General features: G+C 50.7%; 7 protein-coding genes across 7 annotated transcripts; 4 read left to right on the top strand and 3 right to left on the bottom strand.

Moving 5' to 3' along the window:
- Positions 1–1,009: 1,009 nt before the first annotated feature.
- HO133_010786 (uncharacterized protein) lies at positions 1,010–2,304 on the top strand (the record flags this gene model as incomplete). Its single annotated transcript, XM_037301637.1, has 2 exons — positions 1,010–1,300; positions 1,351–2,304. The coding sequence occupies 2 exons, from the start codon at positions 1,010–1,012 to the stop codon at positions 2,302–2,304; spliced, it is 1,245 nt and encodes a 414-aa protein (XP_037153271.1).
- A 1,181-nt stretch (positions 2,305–3,485) lies between these two features.
- On the top strand, positions 3,486–4,937 carry HO133_010785 (uncharacterized protein; the record flags this gene model as incomplete). Its single annotated transcript, XM_037301636.1, has 3 exons — positions 3,486–4,112; positions 4,185–4,819; positions 4,874–4,937. 3 exons carry the CDS (start codon positions 3,486–3,488, stop codon positions 4,935–4,937), a joined length of 1,326 nt encoding a protein of 441 aa, XP_037153270.1.
- Positions 4,938–5,088: 151 nt separating this feature from the next.
- Positions 5,089–6,417, bottom strand: HO133_010784 (uncharacterized protein; the record flags this gene model as incomplete). The annotated part of the gene is made up of 1 exon (XM_037301635.1): positions 5,089–6,417. The coding sequence occupies one exon, from the start codon at positions 6,415–6,417 to the stop codon at positions 5,089–5,091; it is 1,329 nt and encodes a 442-aa protein (XP_037153269.1).
- Positions 6,418–9,195: 2,778 nt separating this feature from the next.
- HO133_010783 (uncharacterized protein) lies at positions 9,196–9,771 on the bottom strand (the record flags this gene model as incomplete). The annotated part of the gene is made up of 1 exon (XM_037301634.1): positions 9,196–9,771. The coding sequence occupies one exon, from the start codon at positions 9,769–9,771 to the stop codon at positions 9,196–9,198; it is 576 nt and encodes a 191-aa protein (XP_037153268.1).
- A 184-nt stretch (positions 9,772–9,955) lies between these two features.
- Positions 9,956–11,230, top strand: HO133_010782 (uncharacterized protein; the record flags this gene model as incomplete). Its single annotated transcript, XM_037301633.1, is given in 3 exon segments — positions 9,956–9,964; positions 10,097–10,291; positions 10,304–11,230. The coding sequence occupies 3 exon segments, from the start codon at positions 9,956–9,958 to the stop codon at positions 11,228–11,230; spliced, it is 1,131 nt and encodes a 376-aa protein (XP_037153267.1).
- Positions 11,231–15,968: 4,738 nt separating this feature from the next.
- HO133_010781 (uncharacterized protein) lies at positions 15,969–16,892 on the top strand (the record flags this gene model as incomplete). The annotated part of the gene is made up of 2 exons (XM_037301632.1): positions 15,969–16,248; positions 16,315–16,892. The coding sequence occupies 2 exons, from the start codon at positions 15,969–15,971 to the stop codon at positions 16,890–16,892; spliced, it is 858 nt and encodes a 285-aa protein (XP_037153266.1).
- Positions 16,893–17,417: 525 nt separating this feature from the next.
- HO133_010780 (uncharacterized protein) lies at positions 17,418–18,820 on the bottom strand (the record flags this gene model as incomplete). Its single annotated transcript, XM_037301631.1, has 2 exons — positions 17,418–17,623; positions 17,791–18,820. The coding sequence occupies 2 exons, from the start codon at positions 18,818–18,820 to the stop codon at positions 17,418–17,420; spliced, it is 1,236 nt and encodes a 411-aa protein (XP_037153265.1).
- Between the last annotated feature and the right edge of the window lie 2,488 nt (positions 18,821–21,308).

Below are 21,308 nucleotides of genomic sequence, written 5' to 3'. Positions count from 1 at the left end.
CTGTTCCAAAGTAGATGGTTTGAAGAGCTGCGGCAATAGGAACAAGAGAGATAGCAACCAAAGATTGAAGGAAACTGGATCGCATCCTGACGAGTGTCGGTTTGATAGTTTCGTTGGTGGACCTCTTGGGAAGTTTCGTCCTTGCAGGTTGGGTAATAGAATAAGATAGAACAAGGAATCCGAATAAGCTAGAGAATCCGAATAAGCTGGAGCATCCAGCTATTTATGTACTCTCTCTGGCAATCCCCGTTTTATCGAATAATAATTCTAAAGCCAGAATGGGCAATCGTGGCGCATGGAAACGGTTGAAAAGGCTCGTAAGCTAAGCGTAATCAGGATAGAATAGGCGAATCGTGTGCCACAGAAGCTTCGGGGCAAGCCTCCCGGAAACTTTTCTATGCGACGTAGAACCACGCGCGCGCAGACATGTGACATTAGAGTCTTCACAAAAGCAACACGAGTTCTTCTAACATACTGTACTCATCTGTCACTTAAGCAACAGCCATACCCTTGCCACCACCGTCCAAAATACTGGTCCCATAGGAAAAGCTACTTACTTATTTACGTACCGTGGAACATTTTCAGTAACTCGTTAAACCAGTAACTCGTTAAACCAGTATGACAAACAAAATGCATCACTACCTGTACGAATTTGATAAAGTCAGGGCACGTAGTAACCGTACCTCGAAGTAGTTCTAATACCGAACAAATGATGAGACTTCTTGATCGCATTTTTTACGGCCTCGAGACGCCGATGAAGATCCTAATTAGTAGTGTCGCATTGTGGTCGAAAGGCATTTCACGGTAGCTGGATCGAGCTAGCCATCCGAGCTCTGTTTGGAGCACATTAGCATACACGAAAAATATATATATGCCTTTCCTTGAGCTGTAACCCCCGTGAGGAATCAATCATCTTCTTTCTTCCGCCGAGGACATCTCATCTTTCTCTCTGCTTATACATTGCCCACGAAGTCATCAACTTCGATCATCAGTCTCAGCATCTGAGGCCATGTCATCCGATGTAGCTCCTCCCTATAACGGTTCTCCTCTCAAACATCCCAACAACCCCTGTTGTTACGAGGAAACCTTCAGCCCAGACAGACACAATGGTCCTGATTGTAATGGCCCCCAGACCGACCCCACGGACACGGAAGTGCTTGCCGAGGCACCACAGCACGCACAGCACAATCCGCCAAACGAAGAATCCGATCACCACGAGCAGGCAGCGCTCGACGAATCGCTCTCATGGATCGCCAATACTAATCGACAAAAGCATGCGGGCGTCCACGCGCCGCTGGCAGTAAGCAAGAAAACCCCGTTCACAACTGCAAGACCTCACATCCAGAGCAGGTGCCAGTCGTGATACCGCAAACAGCACCGGGAATGCAATCTTCGTTTAGTCGCGCCTGGGCTCCGGTATTAGCAGAACATGACGTTCGACCCGAAGACTTTCTGCAATTCATGGATCATTTGAATGTATGCAAGGCCGCATCGCCGCCTTTCCAAGTCCTCAATCTCGCCGGGACTGTCTTGGGCTGCACGTTCGTCTTGCCCCGTCCATGTTCGTGTTTAATCGCGAATCAATCCTTGCCAGCAGACGTCACTGATCCTAATGTCGTTCGTTACAGCCCAATTCCCTTTGCCGGCCTGGTCGGCCTAGGCACATCAGTCGCCGCCGGCGCAGGCACCTACGCCACCGCCCGAATCCGAATAACTCGTTATCTCGAGCAGGCGAACCAGGAGTATTTTGCCCCAAGAGGACTGCTCGCGCGGATCGCCAAGCAGAATGTGCTCCCGCAGATCGTCGGACAGCCTGAAAACGCACCATTGCTAGCGCCACTACCTAGACATGCGAGTAAAAGCAATGGCTCAATCACCCCGCCTTCTCTCCGTGACAGGAGATTGCAAGCTTTGGGTTCGCACATAGCACGGATCGAATTCTGCGACCTGCCCACTCCGCAAGAGGAACACAACATGTTAGACAAGCTGTCCGCCAAAATGACGGCGCGTAAGACGAAGAAGCAAGAAGAAAAGGTAGTGAAAAATAGTATGAAGAGTCAAGAGGAGGAGTCTAAAAAGAAGGAAAAGCTGGTGAAGGAGGAGGCGAAGATTAGGCAAAAGATGGAGAAGGCGAGGTTCAAAGGGAGCAGAAACGAGGCGAAGATGGAGGGAAAAATGATGGAGGTGAGGGAGAAGTATGATGAAAAGGCTGGAGAGGGGGGAGAGAAGGAGATGAAGGCTGCGAAGAAATTTTTGTTCGTTGTTGTACAGAACGCGCAGGCGGCGGCTGCTGCAGACTCTTAGATAAGCTTCTTGGTAATCAGCATATGCAATTCTTGAAGGGAGTTTCTTGCCGTGGCTTAAGGCAATTCCACAGAGAACGGATCCGACTACTCCATGAGTCAAGCGTGCTCGAGGAGGTTTCTCCCGCTAGCGCGCGTGCCATTGGAACCGCAAAACGGCAGCTCTCTGAAACAAAGAAGGGGACACCCGAAGACATGCCTTTGCAATCATTCGATGTTTTGAGGTGCAGAAGAAAGGATGGGCGAGCTGAAAAATAGCAACTCTAAATATTCTTGCACTAAAGAGTGACTGCGTAAGCCCGGTCTGTTCTCCGTAGATAGTCTGGGAAGTGCATATCAATCGAAAAGGTAAGGACACGAGACAGGTATTCCCGCATATAGCGGGCCTGTAGACGGAATCGGAAGATGAGGAGAGAGGAATTTGACCACTCACATCGATATTCAAGGCCATCATGCAAGAAAGCAAGCGGAACAACCCCGACGACGCTGAGGCTCCGGACATGAGCTTCAGCTCCGACTGCGGATTCGTTTCATGCACAAATGTTGCAACTGACGCCCGAGGTGCAGAAACCCGCTGAGTTGGCTGCTGGGCAGCTCTTTCCCTCCCCATTCATCTTGGTCTCAATCCACAGTGCAGGTCACGATGTATGATAGTTCGCCGATGGGTTTGGTCCCGATGTTTTTGTCATGCATAGTCACCGCACAGCAGAGGCGACGTGCCAATTGGAGTGGTCGCATCATCTGGCCTTTAATTGGGTGGTGTCGGTAAACAAAGCTAGATATCCGGGCAGCTACCCCAGGGCAACTTTTCACACAAGAATTCTACACAACAACATCAGGCCCTACCCATCGGCCGCTAACTCGATTAGGTAGCAACACGGAGTTAGCGGGATTAGACGATAAATGTATTTAATACTCATGAGTCTGATCAACCAAGTGGTTATTAATTACGATGAAAATGACTAGATTTGATAGGTACATAGTAAGGCGGTCTTTGCTTTTGATTTTGGTAGGGCAAATAATAAAAACCTTTTTGGTCACTACGATTCGGCGGCAAGGCTGATCCTGGCTCAAGCGAAGAAAACATTACCCGTCAGTCGACAACAGTATTCTAGCGTACCACCCGTTGTTTCTTCATTTGGACACCTGCTCAAGCCCCATGAATCCAAAACCCTCTACACAATGGAAGCCTTCATTTCCCGCAAAAGACCAAAGACTTCCCCGAACACATCAAAGACCCAAGGAAATCCATCTCCTCAAAGTAAACCCCTACCAAACGAAGACGAAGGGTCCACAGATCTCAAACTCGCCACTCTATCTTCCCTGTTCCCAACTGTAGACCAAGCAACCCTGCTCGACCTGCTCGTATCTGCAGACGGCTCCGTCGAGGCGGTCTTCGACTCTCTTTCTGGAAAGCCCGAGGTTGGATCCCCTCGCAAGAGACCTGCGGCAAGGGTTGGGTACCAGACTTCTCTGTCCGCGTTCCGGAGAGTTGGGAGTGCGGAGTCGGGGTCACCGTCTGCGAAGCGGAGGGTACTGACCAAGAAGGGACAGACGCTACATCTGTATACGCCAGAGGATATCGCTGCCCATACACCTTGCTCTATCATCCACAACTTCTTGCCTACTCAAGAAGCGGATAATCTGCTCAGAGAACTGCTTGAAGAAGCGCCTACTTTCGAAAGGCAGACCTTCAAATTGTTTGATAATGTGGTGCAGTCTCCACATTCTGCGTGCTTCTACGTTGATAGCTTGGAAGAGCGCGAGAGACAAAAGACCGAGTATCTATATAATGGCAGCTATCTAGAAGTATGTCTACGGTCCAGTTATCTCCAGAATATGGTTTGGGCCCCTGGCTGCTGCTAATAATGCCTATCATAGGACATTCGCCAGATCACACCCCAAATGCGAACCATTTCCAACAAAGTTCAGCCAGCTGTCAACGAAGAGATCACCAAACGCATCCGAACTAACTACCCAGACGGTAAGAAGCTCAAGTATCAATCACCCTACGAGTGGGTCCCGAACGCGGCGTTCGTCAACTGCTACCAAGGCGGAAGCGAAAGCGTGGGCTATCACTGCGATCAGCTGACCTACCTTGGACCGCGAGCCATCATTGGCAGCCTGAGTCTTGGGGTTGCTCGAGAATTTCGAGTACGGAAAATCGTAGCCCGGGATGACGAAGAGCCAGCAGCCTCCAAAGACCAGAGGGCAGACGCTGAAGGCCAGATCTCGATACACTTGCCGCACAACTCGCTTCTGGTGATGCATGCGGAGATGCAAGAGGAATGGAAGCATAGCATTCATCCTTCTTCTGTGATCGATCCTCATCCCATAGCGGGCAACAAACGAATCAACGTCACTTACAGATATTACCGCGAAAGCTTCCATCCCACGTATACACCAAGATGCAAATGCAACGTAGCGACAGTGTTACGTTGTGTTCAAAGAAAGAAGGAAAATAAGGGGAGGTACATGTGGATGTGCCACGCGGGCCTTACACCAGGCAAAGACGGGTGAGGGCTCCCTTTAATCCCAATAGCATAAATCATTCTGACCGAGTCGATCAGTTGCACCTTTTTCCAGTGGGCTGAGTTCGACGACGACGGAGAGCCCCCCTGGGCGAAGATTTAACGTGGATCTGGGATTCAAACCTAGCGATCCTATCTTTGCACTGTTCGGCCCGCTGTTGCCGTGGTTGGGTGCAAAACAATCGTCACAAACGGACTAACTCAGGGCCGAAGGCGGTTGTTTCCTGGGAAGGGTACCGGAAGGTAGTCCAGTCTCAATTCCACCAAAAGCTTACACTGAAGCTGACGGTCAGGCTCCGCACATAGTGCCACCATCCCACAGGGATATACAGGCATTCGCCCTCGTCCAGGATCGTCTCGACATACACCGCCCCTCGAAAGAGCGGAAATCCCTCATCAAGCACTCCTTCTTCTGCCTCAACATCGACTTCACTCGTATTGCTCATGTCGACCCCACCTCCCTCCATACCCTTCGGATAAAGCTTTTCACTCTCGCTCGGGCTATAGAGTCTTACATACTTCTTGCCCACAGCCTGAGACAAGATGTTGTGATAAGGGTCCGTATGCAATGGCGAGACTGTTCCAGCTGGCCCAAACCACGCATTCAGCAATGGCTCGTCCAACTTCGGCTGTAGCTCTTTGACACCCAGCGGTGTATCTGGAGCTGGTGGTGGAGGGTTAGTGTAGCAGTAGTCCGGGATAGAGATGTCGTTTCGCAGGGAGGGTACCTGAGTGAAGAGGTCGTGTTGAGCTAGATAGCCTATGCCATTGTCTCCGGCATTAGAAGAGTCTTGAAGAAGATATTCAGACATGAAGTCTTTAAATGTGATGATCGACTGGCCCCATTCTGCATCCGTGTAGCTTCGGCCGATCTCCACCGGTATCAGTCTCCTGCCTCCAAAGGTTTTCTTCATGAGGTATGCCGGGCTGCTCCAAGGCCGTTCGTGCAGTGCGGGCCAATGGTTTATGGCGCCTTGGATGACCAGAGGGAGACCGGTGTTCAAATGCTTCTCGAAAGCTTCCATGGATAGAACAGCTCGGATGGGTATCTGCTTCCGGATCTCGGGTACATTGTTCCCCTCCGTAGAAAATCTATCCCCCTCCACTCTCCGCTTCTTCCTTGGTGGCCCACGATCTTTCTCTTCAACATAGATTTGTAAAGCAGACAGCAGCTCCTCGATCATCTCTTCCCTCTCTGGCGCCCCAGCCATTATGACAGCCATATCAAGCAACCTGACAACTTCCTGTACCCAATCTTCCCTTTCTCCTCGCCCGTTCACAACATTATTCCGATCCGCATCTTCAATACTTCCCGCTCTCTCAATCGCTTCGACCCCATGCTTCACGACCCGTATCGCCTGTCCAATACTAGCATCCGTAAACAGCCTCCGCCAGCAGACGGGGACTTTGCTGAAAGGGTAGCTGTGTATCTTTGCATGAGCTAGCTGTATCAGCGCCGCGGGACGAGAAGGTAGTATTGAGCGCGTTGAGGGTGGGCAGTCGAAGATGGGGTCATTGGGGCAAGGCTGGTAGAGGGTTTCGAGTGTCCGGGCGAGGAGTTCTAGGAGAGGTGTGGGGAGCATTGAGTCTGCTTGCGGAGGTTGGAAAGTCTAAAATGGTCACATCATTTGGTCAAGCATGAAACTGTTGCCCCGGCCTCACCTGTTATCGAGGCGCAGTGAGGCTTGGCAGTCGGCAGTACGAGTACAGGTCTGCCGCGCCAAGCTGAGAGCCTCGGAGCTGCGGAAAAACCCTCTTCCTAGTTCCTACAACTAACGGGTGGGTTTCCAGCAAATGCACGCTTCTTCAGGCAGAGGCTCTCGAATGAACACACTTATGGCGTGCCAATCCCATTGCCTTGGGCAGAGATTATTGGTGCCCCCCGCCACCGATTTAAAGTGTCATTCGAAGGCAAGAATGTCATTGTCACAGGTGCGAACACCGGTCTAGGCTTTGAAGCTGCCGCCAAGTTCGTTGCTCTTGACGCGTCTCTGGTCATGTACTGAATGCTGGTGTCTACATGGTCGCGTTCGAAGAGTCCAAGTACGGCTGGGAAAAGACGCTTCAGGTCAACGTCTTGAACAATGCTCTCCTTGGCCTGCTTCACTTACCAAAATTGGAGGTTTCCAGGACAGGAACCGTCCTGCCAGTCCTGGAATTTGTATTCTCCAGAAATCACGAGAGGGTCAACCTCTCTGCTGAGCATCGTCGTGCAGATAATCTGCAGCAGTCCTACACCACTGTCCACGGCTACAGTCCCAGTCAGTAGTACGGAATCTCCAAACTCTTCGTCATGTACGTCATGCAGACGCTGGCATCTTTTGCCAAGTCCGCGGACGCCGCTTCCGGAAAGCCTGACGTCGTCGTCACCTCAGTTTGCCACGGCACATGTAAGTCCGACCTTAGTAGAGGGTATAATAGCTTCTTGATGAATGTTGTCAAAACCATAGCCTTCACGCTCTTTTTGAGGACTACAAAAGAAGGATCGAGATTTTTGGTCAGAGGATATCCATTGGGAGAAGAAGCGCATGGAATGTTCTGGCAGCACCATCAACTTAAGCCGTGAGCTGTGTATTGGGCTCTAGTATTAGAATTGCTCATTTGTTACTTAAGCCATCGCGCGCAGAGTTGAGGGCGAAGGTCTCGTCCGAGGTTGTCGAAGGGTTGAAGAAGGATCTGCCCTGGGTGACCGATGCTGTTGCTGAGCTCGAACCTCAATGGCAACGTTTCTGTTCAATCGAATGGCTGATTGGGCTTCATCCGGAGAAATCAATTGAATGTTGTGACGCTCAATTTTACCAAGTACCATTCGCAAAAGTCTTGGCGTCCAGGACATTGTGTGCCAACCTCTCGCACAGCCTAATCTGGGTCGCTTCCAACACCCCTCAGAAGTGGACCCATGGCACGTGTGACACTACACTGGAGGCTTATAATGAGCAGTTGGGTGATATTTTTCAGGTTTATGAGATAGCGTGGAAGGCAGCGGAGGCGGTGCAAGATTGTGTGCTGAGGAAATGTGGGACGAAGGGGAGTTCTGTATGGAATTTGTGAGGACGCCTTGAGCGGGCGGTGAGGCATTGCGTAATTGTGATGGGAGCGGTTGGACAGCTCGTGCTCTATACATCGAACCAATCTGCTGGAGTAACGGAAAGAGAAAAGAGCTGCGAATGGCTTCTGAATCAAGATTGCTACACATTTCCACTTCATCGAAAATTTCTGTTGACAGATAATCCAGGGAAGACTTGAGCACAAAAAATTAAGAACCAGTTGAGTTATAAGGGATCCTGTGGACACTCTCGTCTCAAAGAACGTTACTTTGATAGGGTCCGAGAATGGACTGGTCGCGCTCGACTACTGGCCATTAGATGTACCGAATCGTAACTGCTCAAGGCCCACGGTGTTTAGTTCCGCGTAGACTTTGCAAGTCCACGATTGGAGTCCAACCACGAATACCGATTCGCGAGCCTTTTCCACACCAATGCAACATATCTGACACTCCATGGAGACAATAGATGCATACAGGACCGCGAAGTGGAGCTCTGAGCCTATTAGTCCGCACGTTGCATTGGTGTGAGTTCAAGAAGCTGAGAGTGTGGTTGTATTAGTTTGGAATGATATAGAAGATTTTCACAGTGCCCAGGTGGTGATGCGCTAGGATATATATCGCATAGTGAGACACGCGGGTGGTTATTCGGTCTCGAGGACTTAGACAAGTGAGTGCCGAAGTCGCAATCATCAGGCCTATCAACCACCCACGACAGGTCTCGTTCTTGTTACATCAGTCCTGAAGGGAAGTTGATGCAGGTATTTTTCTTAGTGAGAATTTATTGAATTGATCAAAGACGGGGATCGAACGAGCACAAGAAAGAGTCCAGGCACGAGCTGACCTCTGAACGAGGATTAAGACTATATAAAAGGTCTGAAATGTTGGCAATTCGATCCAAAAGAGTTCTGCTATCAAATCGTCTTGGCATCACAACGTAATGTTTTAATCCGCCTCAGAATAAATACAATGCTCTCAGACCAGCCCAATAGCATTGTCGGGTAGGGCGAGATAACTATCGCAGCAATCTGTTTCGAAGTGCTGAGCGCAAAGCCCTTGTTACCTCACGAAAATCGGAAGTCAGTGGAAATCAATTGACATCGTTAATACTAAACGTCCTGGGGACACAACCTCTAGCTACATGATTGTGATGGTAGAAAATCCTATCACTTAATGCCGAAACAGAGAGACCAAATAGGCCAAAGGTTGTGTTCCAAGGCTGCCGGTTCCTGTTGCTCGAACGATTAGCAAAACTCACATGTAACTGGTGCTTCGGTGACGTACTGCGTAAGGCTCGCTGGGCCCGGAGCACTTTTCTCTATACATGGTATACGAAACCGTCGCCGGTGTACGCTTGAAAGAAGTATCCAGAAGTGTTCGTGATTTCCCCTCCTGTGGGTGGGTAAACGAAGATTCCCTCGCCTGCAGGTGGGTAAATGACGAATTCTAGTGAACCAGAGCTGAACACATTTATCCACAGTATGGTCATGGGCAGGAACTCGCTTTCCGCTGTGAGATTGAACGTGTGGTTTTGGGTGTACTGCCCTGCAATACTTTCCGTGATAGCGGCGTTCGCGTTCGTCCAAGCGGAATAGGCGTTTGAACCCGTCCAGAGAAAGCTGTAATCATCAGTCCCCGTATCACTCAAACTAACGCTGTATTCTCCTTGTGGTCCATAGAAGTATCCTTCCAACACTACAGCGTAGTTCGCCACATCCGTTTGGTTAATTTGGCCTGGAAATTGGTAGTAACCAGTCGAGTTGGTGTTGAAGTTGATTTCGTCTGGAAAAGCCCCCTGGATATTGATGTCGGAGGCGTTGTTGTTAAATCTCGACGCATCCGGCTGAGTGCCCCTATAAGCGTCTGCCGGGTCTTCAAACCCAAAGTATTGCATACCGGGGGTCGGCTGAACCACTAGGACTGTGACCTGGCCGTTGAAACCTGTGTTTGTGGCTGTATATACCGTAGTCGTAGCTGTGTACGAGGTCGTAGTTGTGGTCGCTGGTTCAATAATTTCGACCTCTTCTTGCCCGTCAGGGAGTATTGTACTACTGGTATAGGAACTAGATCCCGAAAATATGGTAGTTGTAAAAGGGGTTGGCTGCACGACTTCCTCAATCTCTGTCTGGCTTGCGGAATCCAACAATGTTGTATACAGCGATGACCCGGAGCTAATCACAGTCGTGATAGTGACCTGAGTGAATGATGAACTGGATGAGGATATCCCAGGGCTGGAAGACGGCACCGTTGCCGAGCTTTTAAAAGCTGAAGATGAAGATGCAGATCCGGACCCCGATCCCGACGACGAGGACGAGCTTTTACCCAGGGACAATGCTGCTACCGAGGATGTGACATTGCTAGACAAAGAGCTGATCATCGAGGGCGCACTGACACCAGACGGCGGGCTTATCGATGTAAAAGAATAGGAAGAGTTCGAAATCAAGGCACTCGTCGAGGAGTTTGCGGAACTGGCGGGCAACGTTGGGATCGAGCTTCCATTACCGACAAGGGAAGGAGCGTTGGCAGACGAACCAATCGACTGGGACGAAGAATTGGAGCCTGAGAAACCAGTACTCTGGGTAGTTACCACGCTTGTTGAGGAAAAGTTGGAGCCTGTGGGGCCAGTACTCCGGGTGGTTATCACGCTTGTTGAGGAAGTATTGGAGCCTGTGAGGCCAGTACTCTGGGTGGGAACCGCGCTTGTCGAGGAAGAACTGGAGCCTGTGGGGCCAGTACTCTGGCTAGTTACCACGCTTGTTGAGGAAGAACTGGAGCCTGTGGGGCCAGTACTCTGGCTAGTTACCACGCTTGTTGAGAAAGAACTGGACCCTGTGGGGCCAGTACTCTGGCTAGTTACCACGCTTGTTGAGAAAGAACTGAAGCCTGTGGGGCCAGTACTCTGGCTGGTTACCAAGCTTGTTGAGGAAGACTCGGAGCCCGAGGGGCTGGTGTTCTGGCCAGTCACCACACTCGTTGAGGAAGACAGGCCACTGCTAGGGAGAATGGACGAAGAAGGGGCAAACGAGGCGAGTCGATCGTTCGGGTTGGCGTCGAAATACCCTGGGCACGTGTTCACTGGATACTGTCAACTGTGCTGCTCGTTATCTGAGTGGAAAATGTACCGACCTGATGCTTGCGTTAAGGATATAGCCGTACAATTGGCTGGAATCGGCGCCAGAAAATATGCCTGGATGGCGCCCGTAGGGTCACTGCACAAAGAAGCAGTGCCGTTGACGAAAAGACTGTTCTGCCATGAGAGTGTGCCTGCGGTCAATTGCCAAGTTGTAGAGATATTGCCAACGTTGCCAGAGGGAGCAAAAAGTGCTGATATTACACCCGGAGAGCTGGAGTAAGTCATGGAAGTCCCAGCATTTACTACCGACAATTGCCCAGCCGAGTCCAGGTTGAATAGTGGTGAATGAATGCAAGCGCTGGTTGAGTGACCGTCTAGGGTAGGGAAACTTTCAACGTCACGACGAAGCAGTGGACTGTTACCTGGGGCTTGATAGCTGATCAGAAAGCCTACCGATGTTGACGAGGGAGTACTAGTGGCTGCTGCGGAGGCATCCGGTTCTCTGCTCCAGATTAGATGAACCCATTGCCAACAGAGAGGTGAAATAACGCACGGTTTGTTGGGCATAACACCAGAGCCTGCTGGAAGGCCCGAGGGTTCAGGGCCACCAGTGTTGATGAATGACATGGACCCCAGGCTGGAAATACAAGTACCAACAGACACAGTCACCACATATTGACCAACGGCCATAGTAGCTAGTAACAAGCTGCAAAAAACAAAATTCAAATTTAGATGCCCCATTTTTGCAGAGATTAGAGATTAGATAGAGAAAGGATGCAGAGATTAGATAGAGAGGTTATGGAGTGAAGATAACATAGAGTGGTGACTGGTCACAGCAAATGGAGCAACTTTTAAATTAAACCTGTATTTACTGCAGGAATGTGAACCAATTTACCAAAAACATTCACTAGTCGCAGCTGAGATGGCCTACATTCCTTGAATCTAGTCGTCTTTTAAAGGGTTCTCGACGCTTGTTCTGTAGCTGAATCAGTGCTCCGCGCATACAATCGAGGCCGTTGCTTACCGGTCAAATGTAAGCTTGTTAGATCCCAACAATTAGATGTAGGTGCTTACCAGGTAGTCGCGAAAGGGTCAGCTCCTTCTGTCGTCAAAGCCCATGTATGAGGCTACCTAGTCTATCCAGCACTTATGTATCGGATTCTACAATGAGAATGCGCTCAAATGCAACAGCGAGAAAGCAGCCTGGTCCCGGTCCGCGACCCGTTTCAGCTCTGCTCTTAGTACCCTCCTTAGGACATCGGTTGTAGGTGCTTGAAGAGTAGTACCCGATCGCAGATTTCCTCGCCTACGCGCATCGAAGCTGGAATTGATCTGAATTCGTCCAGCTTGTTGACGACCGTTGTGTGGCTCACAGGTATCGCCTCTGCTAGCATCCGAATTCCGTTGAGCGTGTTCATTTGCTCTGTGAAGTTGTTTGACTCGATCTGAGCTACTTCATCTAGCTGCCGAATTATCGAGGACTGCTTTTCAAGTAACCGGTTCGTGGTAGTCACATGACATTGCTGCATATCATCCCGTATCTTCGACATACAGTTTGATGCCAGTTTTCCTAGCGCAAAATGACGTTAGCACTATGGCGCATAGTACAAAACCGATAAGTGAAGCAGAGCGAAGCATGTATTGGTTCAGCCTTCCATGAGTACGGACTTGCTTGTCATAACGTCTCAGAGATGTATCAAATTCATTTACTGCGCAACAGACTGTAGTCCAGTCATTAGGGCTATCTGCCGGCTTTCTAGCCTGCGGACCACCCCAGAAAATTATTTATCATCAAGGACCCACTTCAACCTCTGGCTTATCTTTCCCTGGGTGCCTGACGACGGTAGAAACTGATGCAAGAGGTCTGATTCTGTGTGAATGTCCAGAAGCTCCTTTTCACAATTTCCGGTAATAGCTGGTGTTGCTCAATAAAGAGCTTTGACGACTCGTATTCGATCACATACAGCCGTAGATTACCAAGCACTGAGTGCACATTTTGCAGAGTTTGTCGTAGGTGCTGGACGGCGTTTGGGCCATCTCTCAAATCAACGACAAGATTAGAGATGCCTCCGCAGGCACGAATCATGACATCGGCCAAAGACACTACGGCCGCCACCGTTGAGAAGGGATCAGCCATAACAATGTCAAGAAGCTGAAGCAAAAATATCTGGGACAACAAAGGCAGCATAAGGAGAATGGTTGCGTTAAAGAAGACTTCATCGAGGCTGTACATCTGTTGACAAGGCTGTAGGCAGATTTTCATCGCTAGACGGGCGTAATGAATCAGGCATCGGCGTTATACTCAGTGCATCAGGATGTCAAGCCAATAAGTATGAAAGTGTGTGTGTGGGATAAGGCACCATGAAAGCCGGGTTGTTGTAGGACATCGTTCAACTCTGAACTTTTCCGCTCTCGGTACAAAATACAAGGTCGCTTATATCGTAAGGTATTGGTTGGTTGTCGAACCGGTGCTGCGGGTCCAATTTTTTCAGTGAGGGTCGCTGATAAGGCTGCATGACACCTTGCATAACGCCTTGTCCCACCCACACCGACTTTACCTTGTCTGCCTACGATAAAAAGCTGCTTCCAGTGCATTCTGTGATATCTAGTGCGTTCCACGTTCATCCGTCCTGATTGCTGCCATCTTTTGGTCCAGTCGAGACCTGTTGACCGAAACCCTCTTAACTGTCTCGAAGGAAAGAAAGGGCCCGTTGCGCTTGATTCAATGGAGCTAGGTTTCAAGGGAAATGCACGACCCCTAAACCAGATCGAATGTACAACTTTTCAGTCTCGAGACTGCCGTGTATTTTGCGTATAGAGTCCATAGGTAGTAGACTACAAAGGCTAGGGCTCGATCTCTCCAGAAGGTGCTCTTGTCTTGCAATGCAAGCCTTGTAGCTGTTGGCACTTTCAGCCTTCCTGCGTACGTATTGAAACGATCAGAATATACTTCGTATGGAGCTGCAAGACAGCCGGGTGGCCGCTTCATTTCCATCAAACTGCCCAAAGCCTCGAGCAGCGCGAGTAAAGATGCAGGTTTATGCTGTATGCGTACAGTGACCACTGCGCTTCTGTGCTTCCTCGACGAAGAGACAACGAGCGCCAACCTAGTGGCCGTCCTACCCTCAGAAACACTCAACAAAAGTTGATGCTGGGCTCGTTCGTTTCCAGAAGAGTCTCTTCGAAGCTATTTCCGGGTTTGAAGGTGGCCAATTTGCGAGCCTTGGAACATTCGGATGCTTTGCAAATGGCGTCTCTATGGTTTCTTTGTTTCTACTTCAGCCGACACATCCAGCCTCGTAGAGTACCTGACCTTCAACACACAGTTCGGTCAAGTCATGGACCTTCCCTTGGACGAAAACGGCTTGATCGAGTCCGTCGAACACCAGACATCATTTAAACCGTACGAGTTTTCTCCTGCGGCCAACCTTTGTCAAGGTCCAAACTCTCCGGACCATGAGCCGTTAAATACGCAGAGGACTAGGTGGGACATTGAGCCTGACTGGACATCCTCGCCCCAGAACATACATTTCCGATGCCGTCTTGCTGGCATTCCTCAATGTTCCTTCGGCCCCCGGTGATTGCAGCAAAAGCTCGCAGGCATTCACTATATTCCATGTCGCACTGTTCCTACTTGTCGCCAAGATTCCCCCACAACAGTACAGTCAACCTACGTCAATCCGGGGCTCGACCAGGACGAGATCTGGAACGCAGTTCCCTACACGCACGCTCGTCACTTGGGACACTGCCATGTCCGGTTGACAGCAAATGAAGCCTTAGCACCACACAAACGTCACTACATATTCGTCAAAGTTATAGACGACGAGTTCGAACAGGCACTGGCCCTGACTATGTTATTCGATCCGTCGTATTTGTCACAGAGGCCCGTCATCGAAAGGTTCCTTACCTCTTGTTTTTGTCTTGTGGAGTTACCGCTGCTCGAGAGATCACGCGGTCCAAACAATCCATCTGCGTCGTTGTGTTTGCTAGCCCAGCGAACGAGGGCGCAAAAACCCAGGGCATTAGCATGTTGAGGCACTAAGCAACTTCTGAAATGGAAATTCGAGACTAGGATTGGGATTCGTCTTTGCGCGTTCGATAGTAAACACGGCTTCGTTGATATGGCTTGGAGTGTGGGCGAGAATTTGTTCCCTAGCCTTTTGGTTGTAATCAACTCGAGAAGGATTGCGCCCCATTGCCTATTTACGCATGTATAGATGCTTAGACGAGCAAAGTGACTCGGGTGTATATGGACTGGGGTTCTTATGTGATGAGCCGACACTGTGATACTGCCAAAGTGGATTTTCCGTTCCATTAGAATTTTAAGGTTTGACAGCTTTAGCGACAATGCCAAGGATCGATAGATCCCCGCAACTCTGGGCAGTGCACTTGCTCCCTCCCTTCCAATTCTGCCATGTTGGTCCGCCTCGTTCAACGACTCTCAGACTACTCGAAGGATAACGTTGCGTGCCACCTCCTCAACCAACAGCAGACGGCCTGTTGTACCTCATCAATCTTCACTCCTGGCGCGAAGGATTCTGGGAGACCAGCGCTACTGCTGCCACGCGGCGTAGCAGCGGTTCCACCACCTACGCTTTCGGACATATCACAGCATGGCTCGAAACCTTGACGCCTTCGCTCGCGGAAGAAGGAGGTTTGGCGAGCAAAACGTCGCAAATTGATTTGCTTGGCTGATGAGCGGGCACCAAGCTCCTCGGGCAGTGATGAGCTGAACATTTAGCGGAAAGCCAACATTTGAGCTTTTCGGCGTCTACGGAGAGCGTGAAACAGCCGGTGGGTATCCTTTTCACTGCCTCCTCGAGCGTGAGCTTGTAGATCTGAACGAATCTATTCTTGCCCGCGTCATGTTTCTTCACGCGGCTCCGTCTTCGCTCCTCTAGAGCCGTGCAGCGAGTCTTCTCTCCTGCTGCCCGACATCTCTTCTCCCCTCTGACCGATTCCCCTGCTCTGCGACCCTTCTCATCAGAACATTTCCCACCCCTCCACATCCGACAATAATGTTTGCCGTCACCTTCCTCCTCCTGACCCTCTACTCCCCCCTCCTCCTCCTCGCCCAACAAGCCTGCTACTATCCCGATGGCACGGAAGCAACAGCCGACACACCATGCAACAGCTCGGCGTCGAACACCCCGACCGACGCTTCCTCGTGCTGCCACGACAGCTCAAACTCCTACTGCCAAGACAACAACCTCTGCACCTGGAACGGAGCCATGTACCGGGGAGCATGCACGGACAAGACATGGAAGAGCCCAAACTGCCCCCAGCAGTGTACCGAAGGTTCCACCCCCCCCCCTTCCCTCCTCCTTTAACAACAACAACAACAACTGACACTCCCCTCCCCAGCTCAACGCAACACAGCCATGAACATCTTCCCCTGCCCCGCCTCCGGCGTCTGGGAATGCGAACGCGGCAGCGCCTGCGCCTCCAACTTCACCCTCCCCACCTTCGGCCTCCTCCTGCGCGACTCCCAGCTCCCGGGCGCCCAACCCGACGGCATCGGGCTCGCCGACCCCTCCGCCTCCTCCTCCTCCAACGCCTCCGCCGCTCCGGCGACCGTGACCGCGACCGCCGGGGCCACGGCCACGTCCTCCACCCCGACGGCGACGGCGACCGCGTCGACGGGCTCCGACGCCTTGGCCGTGGGCCTCGGCGTCGGCATACCGCTCGGGGTGCTCCTGGTGGCGTGCGTCGCGCTGCTGGTCCGGCAGCAGCGGAGGTTGAAAGCGGAGAGGGCGGTGGCGGCGCCGGTGGGGGGTCCGGAGGGCAAGGGCGGGGGCTACAAGGGGCGGGAGCCGGGGACGTGGGGCGCGCAGGAGTTGCCGGAGCAGGGGGCGGTGCCGGAGCTGAGCGAGGACAAGAACCGTGTCCATGAGTTGGGGGGGAACTACATGCCCGGGTCGCCGCCGCCGTTGTCGAGATAGTCGGTGGTGGCAGGGTGCGCGGCGGGGTTCGGTGGTGGTGGGGTCATGGCTTGGGAGCGGTGAAGTGGGAGCCTGTTCGGTGTGGAATGAGTGTATATAGTGTATATAAAGTTTCCGTACAATACGGTCAATCTTTCTGGCGCCATGATCATCAAGCTCCAGAAGTTTGGTGTGTGCTTCGATGGATTTCATAAACAAACACGGCGTCACGCCACCGTCAATCCCACATAAGTGTAATACAGACACCGAACGCCTATCGAAGAATGGGCTCCCGCAACAACATGGGGTATCTCGTACGGTCAAAGCTGCTTATGCCAATAATGCACGAACGAACCGGGAGACCGGCAAAAGAGCGCTTCGAACGTAATACAAGCAATCAATGCTTCAAAAAGCCAACGCCCCTACGACACTGGCTCTTGCAGTCAATGGCATCTCCGCCACACTGGCAGCGACAGGCATCTCTTGAAGCCGAATCAGCGAGGGATCAGTGCTATGATCCGTACAGCGCCAAAGTATCAAGAGCATTCAAGGGATCGCCCCGGAAGCCAACTTGGCATCCTGATACGTCGGCAACTGACCACTCAAATCACCATACGCCGGAGCCGCCATGTCCAGCTCCTGCGTAGCCATCGGGGATGCGTAGTCCGCTGCCAAAAGGTCGAATTTGTAGGACGCGAACTCGGCCTTGAATGTCTTCTGCGCACAATCGACAGAGAGCTTGACGGCTAGTCCTAGCACATTTCGGAGTCAGCATTCTCATTCGTTCATGAAATTTTGAGTAATGACATGTTTGGGAAGTGAGGAAGGGTGCTAGATTGAGTAAGTTGTTCCTTCAGCATGTCTCAGGATTCAGAACGCAATCTCGAACAGGAAGAGACAACTCCGAAATGTGCCTTACTGTATGTGCGTCTGATGTTGAACGTGCTGAATGTAGGTTTCTGGTGCCAGGGGACCTTGATCCGCATTAATTTCTGCAGGTCCATGGACTCGGTTACCGGTGGTGCCTTGGCCATATCTGCAGAGTAGTCGATCGACGCGATGTGGAACTCGTCACTCCAGTCCCTTTGCTCATCGCCTTCGCGGAACATTTCGTCGCGGATGCATTGGATGTAGGTGTTGGCTTGCAGCTCTACCATGCATTTCCGTAGCGTCACTATCGGGAGTGATTGTGTTGTGGATGCTTCAATGTCGTGCTCCAATCTGAGTATTAGAGGGAGTGAGTGGGCCAGAATTCCAACTTTGGGGAGGAGCATATGCAATTTAAACACCGCGACGGGAAGCTTGGACGTGCGGATGGACTGAAGCTTTTCCTTGAAGGTGAGAGGTCCATTTTCGTGACCGGGCTGGAGTCGAAGACTGTAGCAGGCTATTGTTTGACCCTTTTCGATGAAATCCGGTTTGAAGGTTTCGATGTCTCTGGTCGTGATAAAATCGAGTGTCTTTTCGGTTTTTAGGTCTCCCAGGGAAAAGATCTTCGTTCTATTGCCGATGAGGGACGCTTCGAGTTCGTATTTGACAAAACACTCGCCTCGCCAACTGAAGGTGTGCTTGTCATTGGCGAAGGAGGGAGGTAAACTTTGTTGAGGATTGATGTCGAAAAGGCCATGGCGCTGCTTGAACGGATCGGCGCCGCGGGCCACACAGCGGGGTGGGAATGTGAAGCTGAATGGCCAACTGTGCCCATTGGTTTTCATGGTGTTGGGACCCTTGAAGAGAACCTGTCTGTACTCCAGTAGAGGGGCTCTTCCTCTGTAAGTCGAACTACTGTTCTGGCCATTGCTCCGTACCACCTTGGTTTTGCATCTGCCGACAAGGCTTATCGTGATGATCTCAACATCAATGTCTACATCCCCATGCAGGGAGACGGTGCCTGAAATTGTTGCGCCAGCCCTGCACTTGGTGTTCGGTATATTAATCCGGATCGACATTGTGGGACGCGATAAGGGATATGTGTCCTAGGATGAAGCGGGAAAAATTCACCAGACCCTGGACCTAGATTGATAGTGAGAAAAGGCAATCATGCTGAAGGAGAAGTCCATCATGATACTCGTGCTGTCCAGGAGGAGTTACCTCGCTTAATAGCGCCGGGAGAGTTGACCAATCAAACTACGATTTTCGCGGAGAACTGAGTAGTTTGATTGGTTAACTCTCCCGGCGCTATTAAGCGAGGTAACTCACTCCTGGACAGCACGAGTAGGAGAGGTGTGGCAGAGCATCGTAATGTGAATTTAGGCAGAACCCAACGAAAATCTCAAGTTTTAGATATGTAAAGAGGAAGAAAACTACTTGGCGCATACTCCGTGCAGTGCAACAATAGTACAAAGGCGCTCCGGATCATTCTGGTAGCCTACCACATGAGCCTGGGTAGGCGCGTTGTTGTATGAGATTGCAGTGCTGCACATTATTATTACTATTTTTTTTCCTTTTCCCCACGTTGAGGTCAAAGCGGCTGAATCAGAAATGGTTGCGTGCAGCCCGAGCTGCAAGTTTGACAGCTCGATGGCGCTGTATCGAAAGACTCGGAATGAAAATTGAGCCAGACGGAAGAGGACGAGGAATGATTCCACGTATCAGATGAAGTGAAGCGATTTCTATGTCGCGAAGGAAGTAACAAAGGGTCAAAGCGCAAGATTCCCTTGAAGGTGACGGGACGGGACTGACCTGAACAGGCGTACCAAAGTGATGGCGTAAGTTTTTCTTTTGATTGTTTGGACTTTGAAGCGCCGGTTGATGCAGCTAGCTCAATGATCGATGATGCCGCGCGTTGATAAATGATAATGATACTATCATACGCTCAATGCCCTGCTTCTCACATGGTGCCGGGGGGAAGGAACTGGGGGAGAATGATTCTCGCACAAAGATTAAATTCATGCAGGAGGCAGAAATGGGCAGGCTACTTCTTTGACAGAGTCGTGCTAAAAGCCTGATAATGTGAGGCTAAGGTATGTATGAGCGTACTTTATCTTAGCGAATAGTGGGGCCTGGATTAAAGTGGTACCTTGTCTTAGTGCCCGCTCAAGCTAATAGCCGAGGTAGCCAGATTCCGTTAACACTTCAGAGATCTGGATACTCTAGCATCATTATATATCCCGGTAACCTGTCCTGTAGGATTCAAGTCATGCTCGTCTTAAGCCAGTAAGAAATCAATCCGACATTCGGCTCCTGTACGGGTCCTCTTGGCTGCCGTAGCTGATACTTGGGAATTGCGAATGGGAACATGAGGTGGGCATATTTTGCACGTCTCGGTTAGGGATGACCAGCCCTTGAATTTTTGAAAGTCTTGGCATGAAATTTTGCTGAAATTTCAGATACGATTGAAGTGATGAAATATATGAATCCGGTTAGGTTACTCGCTAATGTTCTGATAGGATGGAAAAGTGGTAATATTAGGCCCTAGGGCGAGGTTTTACGACGGAACCCTCAGGCCGGACTTGGTTACTAAGCATAGTCAACTAATCAATCATCTTGAATCTACCCAGTAAGCGGGTCTTGGCGTACTTGAATATGAAATTCATGAAATCGAGCTAAATCCACTAATCACTGCAATTTCAGTATCGATACATGTTTTCATGAAATTTGGCAACCCTAGTCTCGGTGCAAGGCTTGTGGGTGCGTGCATAACGTGGGGGAATGGCAGGATCAAAAGAGGCCAATCGAGTAGCTGGAGCAGAGCATCCCTCAGGTATCTCCTGATGCCTATGCCTGTGCCTGCCTTAGTCCCTAGTCTCCCTTTGCCAATTAGCCTAGCCATTCAAAACGTGCCTGTACTGTAGGCTGTACTCTAGGCGGTAGGCTGTAGGCTGTAGGCGGTAGGCTGTCGCTCAGGGTTTGCTGCCAAATTATCGGAACGAATTGATTAATTAACTGGATCACCCTCGCTTGCAAGGCGCCAAAAACTGACTGTTGTAAAGTACGAGCCGGTCGTCTAGCTCGGGGTGGCGAAGATCGTCATCTTTTTTGGCCTTGACCTACCTAATCCCTTTGGCTGACTTCTCCCCCGCCTTTTTGACAGAAGACACCCACACCCTTCTCAATTGCGAATCAAACCTGAGACACGGTTGGATTCATTACTGCATGAACCCTGAATGTTGTTCAAAAGGTAAAACTGATAACTGAAGTACCTTACGAGTCCAAAGGTCCTTCAACTTCACGGGTTGCAAATAATACAGGAATTGGTCTTCTCGGATCGACAGTAATCATCAAATGGGCGGCTGAGGATGCTGCTGCTGATGACGATGATGATGATGATAGTGATGCTACTCCTTGGAAAATCCCATCTGCCAGCTAGCATCACGCAATGATAACGCTTGACGGCAAGATAGAGGGGTATGTGGTTCTTGTTGGTGACTGTATGCCACCGTACTCGACTGAAGTCCACTTTCACGCATAATTTCAGGCAAGATGATGCACTGCGAA

Source organism: Letharia lupina (genome assembly GCF_014066315.1).
Source record: "Letharia lupina isolate WasteWater1 chromosome Unknown contig_9, whole genome shotgun sequence".
NCBI lineage: Eukaryota > Fungi > Ascomycota > Lecanoromycetes > Lecanorales > Parmeliaceae > Letharia > Letharia lupina.
The sequence above is the reverse complement of the archived record's forward strand: the minus strand, read 5'-3'. Positions and strand labels throughout refer to the sequence as shown.